General features: G+C 39.7%; 1 protein-coding gene across 1 annotated transcript in view; it reads left to right on the top strand.

The window, feature by feature from the left end:
* The window catches only part of LOC129234578 (uncharacterized), a 43,940-nt gene extending 42,502 nt beyond the window's left edge, over nucleotides 1-1,438 (top strand). Inside the window, exon 5 of the mRNA XM_054868639.1 lies at nucleotides 1,085-1,438. Within this exon, the coding sequence (XP_054724614.1) occupies nucleotides 1,085-1,209 (125 nt within the window). The 3' untranslated portion in view covers nucleotides 1,210-1,438. The remainder of the gene's footprint in view (nucleotides 1-1,084) is intronic.
* Nucleotides 1,439-16,343: the final 14,905 nt, after the last annotated feature.

Raw genomic sequence — 16,343 nt, 5'->3', positions numbered from 1 at the left:
ATGTATGCACTCAATATCATGTCGTTCCCCGGCAAGGAAAGTGACATAACTCAACATTTCGGAAACGTCTAAGAGCTATTGGTTTAGATTTAAAGATGATTTTTCTTGCCACACAAAACTCGCACAAGTTTAGCTTACGTAACTGGTACATGGTGACGTAAGAGCGATATATTAGGAAGAAATATGTTCGCGCTTTAAGTATATATTATTTATCTGGATTTTACAAAAAAAAGTTAATTAACTTGAATTCTGAAATTTTGAATTCAAATTATGTGTTTCGCAATCACGAGTTGCAATAGGACCCTAGTCATTGGAGTTATTGTTTCTAAAATCGCCTCCTGTTCCTTCAACCCTGCCCCTCCTCCTGGGCGGTTACATGTGTATAGTTGTGTGTGTGTATAAACCTGTGTGTATGGATGGAGGCGTGTGTGTGTGTATATGCTATTGCGTGTGTGGGTAGGACATGCACGACACCGGATTCCGGGGAACAGTGGTCAGGATCAGAGGAGCCGCGCCTGCAGAGAACGGTGGGTGGTGGTGCTGCCGAGGCTCCTGGTTCAAGTTGAAAAAGGAACCGGACATCAAAGGGACGGTCAAGTGAGAACAATAAGCAATCATGATTTCTCAAAAAGAAAACCGAACCATTGAACACCATTTTTTTTTTTTTTTTTTTTTGTTGCTCGTATTGTAATTTTTGGGACTAAATTACTTAAGCAACTATTTCTTACAAACTTGATTTTCCCCACGGCTCTGTTTTCTTAAGTTATGTCCATCTCCTTGCCAGGTAGCGTAGTGTAACACAAAATTCGAAGAATACGAATTATACCTCATCGTTTGCAAAACATGATTCTTTTTTTTATGAACATATTTTAAACTAATGAAATGAAATTTATTTTTCCAAGATAACAACATGGTTTAACTTATTCTAAAAAAAATTTTTTGAAACTACTTTGATTAAATATGACAGTGCAAAAACACGCTTAATAATACAAAGAAATATTTCATAGGTTTAACAAAATAAACTGTATGTATTGTGAACCATCGAGTTATTTCTATGTACTGACATTTTGACAATTTGTTTCAGAAGTTCCCCATGGTCTGTCTTCATCAGGAACAAGCTCTTACGATTCGACGAACAAACGCCAATGTCTTTTTTGTTTTGCATACATTTTGTTCACCTACGCTTACACACATGTACGCATTACTTAAAAGCAGATGCAGTCAGTAGTTGAGCTTTACTTCTCAAAATAAAATTTCCATGTGTGACTATCAGAAACTTTGAATTGTGTGATATGTGTTTTAAATGTGATTTATATGTTCTCCCGTGAAGTATTTTGAAAATTCTTATAAATGTGTAACTGATTGTTCTCACTCATGGTGCAGATTGCATTTTGCTGAAATTTGTGTACTGTTACTTGGAATGTATTTTAGTGTTTGATATTTTTCGAAGAAAAAAAAATCATTGAGAATGCTGAAATGAGCGAAAAAAATTTGTTGAAATTTTGAAAGCCAAATCGAAAGTTTGTAAGTGAAATATTTGCTTAAAGTGATAGATGTTGTTTTTTTATTTGATGAGATCACACTAACCTCAGTTGCACTTCGTTTTACTGTGTTTTTAATAATGTAGCACGTATTCAAGGACACAGCAGAGTTATTTTCCACTTACTAATTTATAACAAGAAACTGAACATTTTTTCCAGGCGTACTGTATATGAAATAATCATAAACAATATTAGTTTATTAAGATGTACGCTTCTTTAGATTGAAGGAATGAACAGTAAAATGCCAAAGGCAATTGTAAGGGATAAAAACTTATATTTTCTGAATAAAAAGTATATTTCTGTCTATTAGCAGCTTAAGTTTCTTGCCTTGTAAAACTTTTGCCAGTTATGTTCATATGGATGGTTACATTTTCAAACATGAATTTATAACGTTATGCGACTTATAATTATTGATTTTAAAAATTTCTATAGTAATACTAAAACGCAAGAAATGTGTAAAAAAAATTACCAAAAACGTTAAAAAATATAGTAAAGAAACTAGGTACATATGGTACGATCCAAAAGTAATGACCCTTCGTTTAAAAATACATATTTATTAAGCTGATTAGTACAACTGAGTAATAGTTTTAAAATTAGGCACCTCCTGCAACAATGTACTTATGTAGGCGGCTTTTCCATGACTCAAAAGCATCCTTGAAGTCCTGTTCCCTGGTATCTGCAAGGGCTGTCTTGACATGTGCTTGGATGTCATCGATGGAGTCGAAACGTTTCCTTTTCAGCGCTAATTTTAATAGTGGAAACAAGAAGTCAGGAGGCCAAAAGGCCGGGACTGTAAAAAGGCTAGGGCACCACGAGAGCGTTGAGTCGGACCTTCATCAGTCGTCACAAGTTTCACGAAGACTTTTTGCATGCGCAACATCTCCGTAACAATGCGTTGCGCAGTAGTCGACGATAAATCCAAGCCTTTTGTTACTTGGTAAAGACTAAAACCCCAGTCCATGTTCAAAAACTCAACCATTCGTTGCACATTAACGTTAGTACGGGCCAAGGACGGGCGTCCAGACAGGGGTTCGTCAATCACCACTTTCCGTCCTTACGAAGGGCCTCGTACCACTTTTCTACTTGCAGATAGGACAGACACTCAGTCCCAAGCGCCAATAGGGAAGTTTTCGATTTTTTAATTCTATTTTTATATGATAGAGTAACATGTATGAACATCATAGGTGAAAAAATTTTTGCGATACGATAAGTAGTTTTTTTAAATTAATTTTTAAAGTTCAAGCTCTTGTGACGTCAAATGGCATAGGAAGTGACGTCATCCCCTCTTCCGATAGGGGAGAAGCGAAGGTCACTCATTCGACTTCGAAGACGAAACGTAAAAGGCTTATCTCCTCGACTTTAACTCCTCGCGTTTCTGGAACATTAAACCTCTCATCCTCTTGGAAATATTCGAATATCATCATTGATGTTACATGAGGAAGATTATTTAGATTATGCTTTAACGAATCCGGCCTCCAGAGTATGTTCAAAAGGATTATTGAATTTCTAAAAAAATAAAATATCAGCGCGCTCAAAATGTCCGTAGCGAAAACAAGGGATCTTCGGCGGAAGGCTCCCCATTCGAGCCCTGTGACGTAGGCTCGTGACGTTTCAGATGCGCGCACATTTGTGCGTGGATTTTTAAAAATTCATTAAAAATCAACCACGGTGTTTTAAAATTCGGCGATTGTGAATTTTTTAGTTTTGAGGGTCAATTAACAATATCCAATAACCAAAATATGAACATTTAATAGGTTGCAACTTCCCTATTGAAGCATTGCGAACGTTTGGGAAGGAAACCGGAAGCAAAACTTGATCTCTTTGTGTTGCTCTGACGAACTTTCCATATCGCCGTGTCACACACCACCGTACAGGGGTAACTCTTAAAGCTGATGGTACAGCTCCGAAAGCTGGGAGGCAACTGAATTGCGTTGCACTGCAAAGCCAACAGTCCCCACCACTGCCACTGACAAGCGGAGCGAGCTGCAGGATGTGCGTGCGTCATTATAACGTGAGGCTCATTACTTTTTCATCATACCATGTACTTTTGGTATTTTTTCGCTATATACATCCTAAATAAAGTCCAAAATATGTTTGCTAGTTCATTTTCTTTATTTTTTTTTTTAAATACGCATTTTATTCGCTCAATTAGGATTTTAGCACTAGTACGTAACAATACGTTTGCTGTAAAAATTAAAATATAAAAAACGTCATTGATTTTGCTTTTTATTAAACTTGTTGATTATTTTGTATAGGCATAAGACTTACTAAGCACATTGTAAGATTTAAAAAAAATAATAATAATATGTAAAACAAATAATTGAACTGTCTACACAATATTTTATTAAATAATAACACTGAATGTCCAGTGCAGTCAAAATCATTATAATCTTCTTTATTCCACAGCTTTCTTGATTTCCAATAAAATATGATTTGAATATTAACACATTTAAATACTTTTTGTTACATTAATTAACGTTTCCTGTGTATCAAAATTTGTGTACATTAGTTTATGGTTTTGCTAATTTATCTGCTACATTATGTTTTACAAATGAGATTGTCTTGTGGGTAGAATTGACATTCAATTACTTATTACTTTTATGTGCTTTGGATTTTTTACATAATGAAACTTTAATGAAAATACTTCAATTACTTTATTGCATAATTACGCTTTTACGCAACATATCATGCAATGAATTGTAAATATTTGTATTTTTGTTTCCAAAGATTTAAATAAATGGTAATTTATTCTAACTTCGTTTATTTTTCTTAATGCCGTATTACTTTGTGTACATTGTAGAAAAAGCTCACATAATTAGAAACGTGAAAATGATATTTTTTGGCACACTTGTAAAATAAAAACACGCAAAACTTTTAAAGTATGTTTTTAGTGAGTGAAGGGGAATGTGGGGGAAAGTAAAGTAGTTAAGATGGCTGAGCTTCTCCAAAATGAACAAATTTGAAATTTGTTTTGGAAATTACAGTACATAAAGAAATAACATTGTATTTTTTGATAAAACTTGTATTAAAACAGTATTTTTAATTTTTGGCAATACAATTATGCCTTTAAAAATAAAAAAAGTGGAAAATGTTGTTCCCTTATTTTCACGGGCAAAGCGAAAAATAAAATATTTTTCAAATGAAATATTTTTTATTCGATTTAAAAAAAAATATTTTTGAACAAAACAATGTTAATAAAAGGAAAATCAATAAATGAAAAGATAATGAAACAATGAACTAATGAACTAGTTGATTTATTGATTAATAAATAAGAAAAATAAATGAGAGAATAAAAAAGTGAATGAATGTGAAACAAAATGAATTAATAAGTGAATTATTAAATGAAGGAATGTAAACACATTAGTTAATAATAGATGGTTAAATGAGTAAACGAAATGAACTATTTCACTTTGACCCATCCACTTTGCCCCGCATGCATTTGACTAATTGCAAAAAATATTAAAAATACAATTAAGCAAAATATTAACTATATAAATACTACACCGAACAGTAGAAAGTCCTAATTAATATTTAAAAGATTAATAGCAAGAATCTTATCATTTGAAAATTATATATATATATATATATATATATATATATATATATATATATATATATATATATATATATATATATATATATATATATACACACTATATATATATATAACACACACACATGGGGCAGACTCCATGTGTTACTACATAGTTAAAATATAACTAAGTAACAGATACTAAAAGTCGAGTAAATATTTCACCATTTCACTTTTCCCCGCTGTTTCACTTTTCCCCACATTCCTCTACTCTCGTTAACTTAAAAACAAAAAAAAAAACAGTCTTCTTTTTTGACGCACGCTACGTGAGACCACTTCTTGCAACGAATACACGGGATCCACTTTTCTTTTGGCTTTGAGTTAGAAAAGTTCTATTCTATTCTATTCAAGAGTCACAACTGACTTCAACTGTATTTATGTCGAGGACTGCATACTAAGTGCCTTGCCTCCATTATTTTATATACCGATAGATGGCAGCACCATCACCGGATCGAACAGTTAGTGAGAATTTTGAACTAGTCCAGGAGCTAATAGCTACCTAGTACTAGCACCCCCAGAGGTATCGTTTCACTTGGAGGACATTGAGACCACGAGCATATTTAACGTCGCCCAGTCCCCTTTAATGACGACGGTGGGTCTTCGACCAGCGAGGATCGAACCCGATTCCCTCCGGTCCCGAGTCCAATGCCTTACCGATCAGGCTACCACGGCCCTGTTAGAAAAGTTGTCAAAGCAATATAGGCAACACAGTCTTCATCTTCTTCCTCACTTGGTACATTGGCATATTTAGTTTTATTTTTCTTAAGCGGGCGGAAATGTATTCTTCTCAGTTTTTTCATCAACAAATACTCATGTTTGTAAAAATTGCAACACAATGAAGGAAGCATCATAATTGAGTAAAATTAAATATACAGTTGAGTAGTACTGGTACAAATAAATGATTACATTTTCAAACCAAACAAACAATAAAAAGAAATAGAAAATAGTATTTTGTGTGGCCACCACGCGCCGAAATAAGAGCAGCTACACGACGTGGCACGGAGTGAAACAAAGTTTGAATACCTGCCTGCGGAAGAGTCTTCCATATTGTTTGTATGCGCAACCAAAGCTCTTTTGTCGAAGCAACAGGACGAGGATCATGGCCGAGGCGCCGACCAGTGAAATCCCACACATGTTCAATCGGTGACATATCTGGGGAATATGCAGGCCAAGGAAGAAGCTGTACCTGCTGCGAATCAAGGTAGGATTTGACAGTCCTGGCGACACGTGGGCGAGCATTATCCTGCTGGAATACAGCCGCTGGCAATCCCTTGAGGAAAGGAATATCTTGGGGCTGTAAAACTTCGTTTAGGTATCGGGTACTGTTCGAATTGCCCACAGTTTGTAGCAATTGTGATCGTCCTAGATATGTTATAGCACCCCAGACCATAACTTCGTGTGTTTGTCCACTGTGGCGTTCCATAATGTACTCCGGAATGTGCCGTTCACCGGCATAGCGCCTGACAGTAATGCGGCGCTCATGATGAGTCAAATTGAAGCGGGATTCGTCAGAAAAGACGACCTGCTGCCAATCAGCACACCAGCTCCTTTGCACATTTGCCCATTGTAGCCGCAGGTGGCGATGGTTTTGCGTGAGAGTAATCCTGTATAAAGGAATTCTTGCGTGCAGCCCACGCTGCAGCAGACGTCTCCGAATTGATGAAGCACACGATGAAACACCTGTTGCTGTTGACCACTGTGCTGCCAATTGTCTAGAAGAAGCTGTGCAGTTCGTCAGCGTCATACGCACTAGGTGTCTGTCATGGCCAACTGACGTCACATTTCGTGGTCCACTCCCGGATTTCCGAGCTGTCCGACCCTCGTCCATCCACTGCTTCCAAACACGCATGGACACGCTGCACAAGAGCGGTTACTGCACGATAAGACAATCCAGCTTCACAAAGGCCGAAGTTTCTGCCCCGTTCAAACTTCGAAATTTGCTCAAATTTCGCTTTCTTTCGAAGAGGCATAGTAAAGATTCAGTTAACGTTTACTCTAGCATATAACCAACGATAATCATACACGCCTCGCTACAGCCGTCTATTTATATTCGGTTCGATCCGCCGTTCAGAGGGCGCTGCTCAGCATACGCATGCGCTACCGATCTGCAATTCTGATCATTTGCATATCATACCGTACTTTACATTTCCTGCAATTTTCAGATCACTCGCGTAAGTCCTTCGTGGTGTTGCAATTTTCACAAACATGAGTGTAGCTGAGTTTTTAGTTTGCTTTCCTTCTTCATTTTTCTAAATGACCGTGTTTTACTTTTTCTTTTTTGCTTCTTGCTATGTTTGAAGAGCGTTCTTGATAGGAGTATCCGTTAGAATGGCGGATTTTTGTTTTTCCTCGCGTTGCCTGTGTTTTTTCAAATGGTCTGATTTCTTCGGGGGATAGAAAATACTGTTGAGGTAAAGAACCAGCTATCGGCGAGTGAGATGGTTGTGGGTTAGGCTCACTTCGGGTGTCCTTAGATGTAGGAGGAACACCGTTTGGTAGCCCTAATTGTGGTTGACATGGTTCATTGGGAATAATTGTAAAGGAACTGGCTGGACGATTGTCAGAAGTGTTAGTAGTAGGGCATACATTGTTTACTTCGTCAGGAACCGATCTGTCTGCAATAGGAAGGCATTAAGTCTTTATCAGTGAAAAATTCGGGATTGAGTGGACATATTCCAGATACTCTTAATCCAGACATTGCATTTGTTGGCGTGACTGTTAGAGGGATGGCTGTTGCCGAAATTGAAGGGATGTCGTACATGGCTATGGGCCTTTTGTTGGCTACGACCCACGCATTGAAAGCTGTGTTGACATACCTTTTTGAGGGGGGAAATATAGCAACGTTACACCATTTGCTTTGAAATAATCTAGAACTTCGACAGAAAGGTGAGATTTGTGATTGTCAAGCAATAACAAACATGGTGTTTGCACTGGCTTGGCAAACTTTAAAAAAAATTTCTCCACCATCCACCCTGATGAGTTTGCATCTTCTGCACATCCTAGCGGTCTATCCCTCAGAAAATAGTCGTGAAACTTTACCCTAGGAAATACTAAAAATGGCGGGATGCTGTTTCCAGCAGCATTTACAGTATGTGCCGCAGTTACCAAGTTTCCTCTATCTGCTGAGGTGTAGGGGACATGCCTTCAGCTGAGGCCATTTTAATTGCAGGAACTCGTGCTGACGGTACATCAACTTGCGGCATTTGTGTTGTAGAAACTTCGGCTTGAGGTACTTGGCCTGTGACATTCCGACTTGAGGGCCATCAGTTTGAGGCACTTCGGCTTGTGGTAATTCGGTTTGAGGCACTTCGGTTTGTGGAACTTCGGCCTGAGGCACTTCGAGTTGAGGTGCTTCAGTTGGAGCCAACTGAACATTAATAAACTTGTGAAGGTAGTTATTTAATGTTCACGTATTTATATCAAACTCTATAGAAGCTTTCCTAGCACTACATCCATTTCTTATTGCTGCAAGCGCTGCATTATTTGCGCTTGCGAGTAGTTCTCTCGGTATGACTTCTTACGGTAATTGCGCATCATTTTCCATCCATCTGATATATTACATTGGAGAATGAAATTCAGTTTCAGTACTTGGTACTATTTAAAAAAAATCAGATCATTTAAGTAGTTATCCAAAATTTAATTTTAAATATTTATAATTGTGGTTTTATGCAGTAATTATAAACTGTATGGCAAAAAATATAAAGTTAAACCGAAAAAAAAAAACATAAAAAACATTTATTAAGAGCTCGGAGCACATTTTCCAATGAGAAAATGAACCTTGTATTGAATTGGAATACGTGCCCCAACGCCATATTTATTTATTTATTTTTTTATTTTTTGCAATATTTAACTATGAAAATGAAAACTATTTTCCAAAGCAATCACGCCATCAGAACCGTAATGAAATATAGTTTAAAGCTAGGTCCTGACAATGAAAAAAAAAATCAATATCATACATGTTTTTTTAATGAAAAGTGAATGCTTGCTAAGTTACTCACCAGAAAAAACCCCGCAAAAGTTGACGTCCCATCAAGACAAAGCCAGCTGTTGAACTAAGGATCACGTGGAATGCGTGCGCAGTGCTGCAGTTTCACACTGTCCGGTAAGTGTCGGTACCTAGCGAGAAACACTTAAACTATGGCGCGTTGGAATACGTGTGCCCCTATAGAATATCTGCACCGGTCTCCAAATGTAGCTATGTTAGCTTGGAACCAATTAGTGTACCGTTTACGAATGTTATATGAGAACATTTCCATGGCTTTAAAAATGTCAAATTATATAAATCATGATTGATTGCATTTTTTATAATCATAGAGACACATTTTCTCAATTTGAACTAAAATGTATGATTTTGATCAAAATTAAGTTTGCTTGAGACTTTGAAATTGAGCTCGAAATACTTACATAGAGGTCATACATAGTGTTATGACCTAGAAAAAATGTTTCAAGCAGTTAAAATATATACAAATTCAATCATTGAGATGGAATGTGGCATGATCAATGGAAAAAAATATAAAAGCCATATGCATATATCACTTTTAGGAGGATGACCCAAATGCTACAATGACCCACTCCCCTAAACCAAACCTAAGTTATGCATACTTAGTTATTGGTATTCATAACTTATAAGGATTATTTGCACTATCTACCAACAGCACTAACCAGCGGCATCTAAGCGAAGGCGTTGATATGGCGATGGGTCCAAACGACTCAAATATATTGTAACGGATTCGGTGCGACTTCCACTTTCTTGAAATGAAGACACAGTTCTTGATAAAACACAGGAAATTTATTTACACTATGTACAGGAAAGATCTTCAACAACTGCTAAATTTTTCATCAGCAATTAAGCAATTATCACACAACACCGTAAACTCAACGTTTACACACGTATTTACTTCCAAATACGAAAACAACACAGCGAAATGCCTCGCAATAAACAGAGCAAAAATGCACTCAGTTCGAAATCTGAATCGAAACTCACTGTTTATCCATCGCTAACGGCTTAAATACACCGAAAAGAAATTTCTCAAATATTCCACACGCTTCTGTAAAGTAGTAGACCGTTATCAATGAAAAGAAAGAAAATAGGGGTCGTATACTTTAGCCGAATGAAAAAGGGGTTGTATATTCATTACGGGAAACTATTTACAGGTTACGTTCCTACAATAATTACTATTTACAGGATTTGTAACATTGCCCCCTTCCTAAGGACTGCACGTCCCGGGCAGTACAATCCCCAGAAAGGGTGCCAAACTTCTATCACAAGTTTACAAATATACACATTAATTAATAACTAACAGATACAGAAAACACAATAATAACAAGAAATATTACTAAACATTAAAAGCAAAAATTATCTACAACTTTTATGTTATCAACCATGGTTGTTTACGTAATACTCATGAACTATGGCCATATTATGGGGCTAACCGATCATAATGTACAACCCTAGGTTTTGCATAAGGTGATTTTTGGATCTTCACTAAGACGTCATTCAGTCGGTTAAGGACTTTGTAGGGTCCATCCCAATGCGAGGTTGGACTTTGGCAATTTGGGTGAAAGACCTTTCCGTCGGATGGGATTCCATAACCAAACCTTGTCGCCTTCGTTGAATTCATGTCCAGTAGACCTTGTGTCGTATCGGGTCTTCATCTTCTCCGCCGCGATGTTGATTCGCTCTCGTGCGAAGTTATGAACGTCTTCCAACCGGGCCTGGAGATCCTGGATGTACTCCTCAGGCGATGCAGGCGCATCCGGAGGACGACCGAAGACGAGATCACAAGGTAGCCGAAGCTCTCGTCCGAAGAGCATCTGAGATGGGGCATATCCGGTAGTCTCGTGGACAGCACTGCGGTAGGCCAGCAGGAACAAAGGTAGCTTCTTGTCCCAATCCTGTTGATTTCTGGAGACCATAAGTGAGAGATTGTTCAGGATTGTGCGGTTAAATCACTCCACCATGCCGTCCGATTGTGGGTGTAGTGGTGTTGTCCTAGTTTTCTCAATTCCGAGAATTTGACATAGGCCCTTAAACACAGCAGAGATGAAATTCCTCCCTTGATCGGAATGAATCTGCAAAGGTGTTCCATATCTCGAGATCCAGTGTTGGACTAGTCTCTGCTACGGTGGTAGCCTCTTGATCTGGAATGGGATATGCTTCCGGCCATTTGGTGAAGTAGTCGATGGAAACAAGAATGTATTTGTTCCCATCAGCAGTTCTTGGTAGAGGACCCAGGATGTCAATCCCAATTCGTTCGAAAGGAGCTCCAACGTTGTACAGATGTAGCTTCCCTCTGCTTCTCTTCTTCGGTCCTTTACGAGCAGCACAGGCGTCACAAGAATGGCACCACTTCTCCACGTCATCCTTCGCCTTGCTCCAGAAGAAGCGCTCCCGAACTTTATTGAGGGTTTTCAAGACACCAAAATGTCCTCCAGTCGCACTACTATGTATTTCTTTCAAAACATCTGAAATCCTTGATCGGGGAAGTAGTAACTGCCACCTAGATGTTTTACCGTCGTCAGATTCCCATTTTCGGTGTAGCACGCCGTTCCGTAAATGGAGCGAGTTCCATAAAGCCCAGTATCTTTTTGTTGCAGGACTGAAGATGGAAACGTCCTGCCAGCTAGGTCGCCGACCGTCACTCTCCATGAACTCCAAAATTGGTTTTATGTCAGGGTCTTCAAGTTGATCTTTTCGAACTTGGTCGTCACTCCATGGATCAGGTTCTGATGATGTTGGGGTCACTGTCACCTGATAGGCAGTTGGGCTAGTCGTTCCATACTGTTTCTCGATTCGGGAACAATAATTGCAGTCCTCAGGACAAGGTCTCCTTGATAAAGCGTCTGCATTACCGTGAGACAGCCCTTTTCGGTGCTTGATCTCCATGTCATATTCCTGGAGCCGCTGTATCCACCTGGCTATCTGGCCTTCTGGATTCTTGAAGTTCAAAAGCCAAGTTAACGAGGCATGATCTGTCCGAAGCAGAAATTTTCGGCCGTAGAGGTAATGATGGAAGTGTTCTACAGCTTTCACTATGGCCAGTAACTCCTTTCTGGTGACGCAGTAATTTCGCTCCGACTTTGATAAGCATTTGCTCCAGTAAGCCATGACATGTTCATTTCCGTCAATTTCTTGGGATAAAACAGCTCCGATGCCCTCGTTGCTCGCATCAGTGTCCAGGATGAAGGATTTTTCAGGCTGAGGATAGGCGAGGATAGGCGTTGATGTTAAAGCCTCCTTCAGTCGTAGAAATGCATCTTCGCATTCTTTGGACCATTCAAACTTTTGCTTGCTCTCCGTCAGCTTATGCAAAGGTCGTGCAATGTTGGAAAAACCCTTTACAAACTTCCTGTAGTACGTGCAGAGCCCCAGGAAACTTCGCAGCTGATGGATGTCTTCGGGACGACTCCAACTCTTGACTGCAGATACCTTTTCTGGATCGGTTTGTACACCTTCAGAAGAGATGATGTGACCAAGGTAGTTCACTTCCCGGCGGAACAAATTACATTTGGACGGGCTTAACTTCAGATTGGCTTCCTTAAGCTTTTGCAGCACCTTCCTAAGATTTGCCAGATGTTCTTCGAAACTGCGTCCCAGGATGATGATATCGTCTAAGTAGACCAGACAGGATTCGTAGGAAAGTCCTCTTAACACTGTCTCCATAAGACGCTCGAACGTAGCTGGTGCATTGCAGAGGCCGAAGGGCATCACTTTAAACTGCCACAAGCCTTGTCCAGTTGTAAACGCTGTCTTCTCTCGGTCATCAGGGTGTATTTCAACCTGCCAGTAGCCGCTCTTCAAGTCCAGGGTCGAAAACCACTTGTGTCCGGAAAGAGTGTCCAAGGTGTCGTCTATCCGTGGAAGAGGGTAGCTGTCTTTCTTATTGATTTCATTCAGCCGTCGGTAATCGACACAAAATCTGGTGGAGCCATCTTTCTTTCGGACCAAGACGATGGGAGAGGCCCAAGGACTGGATGGGGGTTTTATTACATCATTCTCCTTCATCTCTTTCAGGAGGGTCTCAACCTCTTCCTTCTTGGCGAACGGTAGTCGTCTTGGATGCTGTTTAATAGGGGGGTGTTCTCCAGTGTAGATCCTATGCTGCGTTAAATTCGTACGGCCAACATCCTCCGATGTAGATGAAAACAGATGCTTGAAGTCATCCACCAATTGTTCCGCAGCAATTCTTTGATCTTTCGATAAGGGTGCACTCCCAATTAACTTCGATGTCAAGGACTCAGAAGACACAGTCTCAGGGGAATTGATTCTTCTAATGATGCAGTTTACCGGAGTACAAGTTGCCAGCACTTCACCTTTCCGGATATTCCTTGGCCTTTCACTCACTTTGACGACTCGCACAGGAATTACATCTTTAGAAAGGTCCACCAGCGTAGATGCTACCAGCACTCCTTTTAGGCTATTGCTTAGGTTAGGGTATTCAATGAGTCCAAATCGAAAACTATTGGTTTCTTCAATGGAGCCAGGTATTAATGATTCTGATCTTGAGGGAATCGATAAATCTGTTTGGGCTATTATTTGATGAGCGGATTTTACATCACTTTCTGCAGGGAAAACGGCTATGTCTTCTCTCATCGAGTGCAGCTCATTAGCCTTGAAGTCGAGAGTGAAGTCATATTTCTTCAAAAAGTCCAATCTGAGAATGAAGGGGTCCGTGATATTAGCGACGAATGCCGTATGATGGTAGGTGGCATTCCCAAACACTATTTCCAAGTCCACTTTACCGTCAATCTCGATTTTGTCACCTGTCACAGTCTGGAGACTTACGCATGGCGATGTCCACAGCAGTTTCAATCCAAATTCACGAGCCACATCTGTCCTAATGATTGTTACATTGGCTCCAGTGTCGACAATCAGTCTGCAGGGGTTTCCATTTACATGGGCGTAAATGAAAAGTCCATCACTGCCACTACTAGAAGAGGAAATCTGCAGAGTTCTGGTGGTGGTGATTTCCTTCCCTCGTGTAGCTTGGCGAGCCGGACAACTCCTTCGCAGGTGTCCTTCACTACCGCATTTCCAGCACTTCTGCTCTTGTTTCTTTTGAGCTGTTATGCTGCTCAGATGTCTTGCCAAGTCACCGAGTTGTCTCTCGAGTTCAGCGAGGTGGGACGACCTGGAATCAGACTCATCAGCTTCCAGAGTTCGGATGGGATGGCGATCCACACGGGTTGCTTGCTGGGCGGCCTCCCACTTCATCGCATACACAACAGCAGAACTCAGGTCTTTGACATCCGCCATCCGTAGAGCTTTCTGGATTTCCGGATCTCGAACCCCGTCGATGTAGTAGTTGAGTGCCAGGTGGTCTCGAACATCCGCAGGACAGTCGCAAAAAGCAAGATGAGACAGTCTCTCGATGTCCGCCGCAAGCTCTTGCAGGGTTTCCCCGGTTTTCTGGAAACGGGACTTCAACTGGAGTCGGCTGAAATCTTTCTGACACTTCTCACCGAAGCGAAGCTCCAACGCAGATGTGAGGGCGGCGAAATCCAGGCGCTGGCCGTCCGGAAGGGTCTGAAGAAAATCCGCTGCGTCACCTCTCAGGGATGCTGCAAGATGGCAGGCCTTGGTAGCAGAGTCCCATCCGTTCGCTTCCGCCACTATCATGAACTGAGTTTTGTAAACCTGCCACGAAGTTTTCCCATCAAAGGTGGCAAGTTTAATGGACGGTCGAGCAACCGATGTGGGAGCGCCAAACTGTACAGAGCTGCTTTCCGCGGTCGCCAATCTCCTTTCCAGGTCTTTAAAGATGTCTTCTTTAAGTTGATGAAATTTTCTATCTTCTTCTTCCAGTTTATTCTCTACAGCATTGCATCGGCCTTCAACGGAACTTAATTTTTCTTCAAATTTCTCTTCGATTTTATTTTCCACTGCGATGAATCGGCCTTCAACTGCCTCAAACTTTCCTTCAATAGCATCAACTCGATGCTCTATCTCATTAAATTTATTTTCCATCACGGTCTTTACCGAAGTAAGATCGTTTTTAATTTCCTCTTGGTTAGAAACTAGGTCATTTTTCAGCACCGTTAAATCACTTTTCAATTGGTTTTGATTAGCCGCCATATCATTTTTTAATTGCTCTTGATTAGCTGCCATATCATTTTTTAATTGTTCTTGATTAGCTGTAAAACTTGCAGTCAAGTCACTTTTTAATTGTCCTTGATTAGCCGCCATATCACTCTTCACAGAGTTGATTGCATCAAGCAGTTGTTTTAATTGTTCATCCATTGCGCGAGTAATCACCATAAAAATAAAGTCCAAATTTAAAAAGTCTTTATGAAAAAATGTCCAAAGTCACACTTACTGCAAGAAAGTCCTGAAGTAGCCCCACGTTGGGCGCCAAATTGTAACGGATTCGGTGCGACTTCCACTTTCTTGAAATAAAGACACAGTTCTTGATAAAACACAGGAAATTTATTTACACTATGTACAGGAAAGATCTTCAACAACTGCTAAATTTTTCATCAGCAATTAAGCAATTATCACACAACACCGTAAACTCAACGTTTACACACGTATTTACTTCCAAATACGAAAACAACACAGCGAAATGCCTCGCAATAAACAGAGCAAAAATGCACTCAGTTCGAAATCTGAATCGAAACTCACTGTTTATCCATCGCTAACGGCTTAAATACACCGAAAAGAAATTTCTCAAATATTCCACACGCTTCTGTAAAGTAGCAGACCGTTATCAATGAAAAGAAAGAAAATAGGGGTCGTATACTTTAGCCGAATGAAAAAGGGGTTGTATATTCATTACGGGAAACTATTTACAGGTTACGTTCCTACAATAATTACTATTTACAGGATTTGTAACAATATAAAAGATGGAGCGGATACATCTTCTAGTTTTAGTAGGGAGTCACCATTAGAATTTGAATATTCAAATTAGGAGAACTGCGTTTACGAATGTGGAGAAAAAGAATCAATAATACGAACACCTGCATAGTAAAAATTAATACTCTAGCTAATGATGTGGGGGAGGGGGGGAGGGGGCACTCCCCTGGAAAATTTTCAAAATTATAGCTTCAAAAACGCATTGTTAGACTTTTTAAATGATCTTGCTCGATGTTTGCGGGAGGGGGTATTTGGAGAATTTCCCCAAAACTTTTTCAAAATCAGAGTTCTAAAACGTATGCGTAAGCATTGTTTTGTAACACTAGGGCGTTCAGGAATTCTTTCTGGGAAAAATTTC

Source organism: Uloborus diversus, chromosome 1 (assembly GCF_026930045.1).
Source record: "Uloborus diversus isolate 005 chromosome 1, Udiv.v.3.1, whole genome shotgun sequence".
Taxonomy (NCBI): Eukaryota; Metazoa; Arthropoda; class Arachnida; order Araneae; family Uloboridae; genus Uloborus; species Uloborus diversus.
Note: the sequence above shows the minus strand (reverse complement) of the source record. Positions and strands in the feature narration are given on the sequence as shown.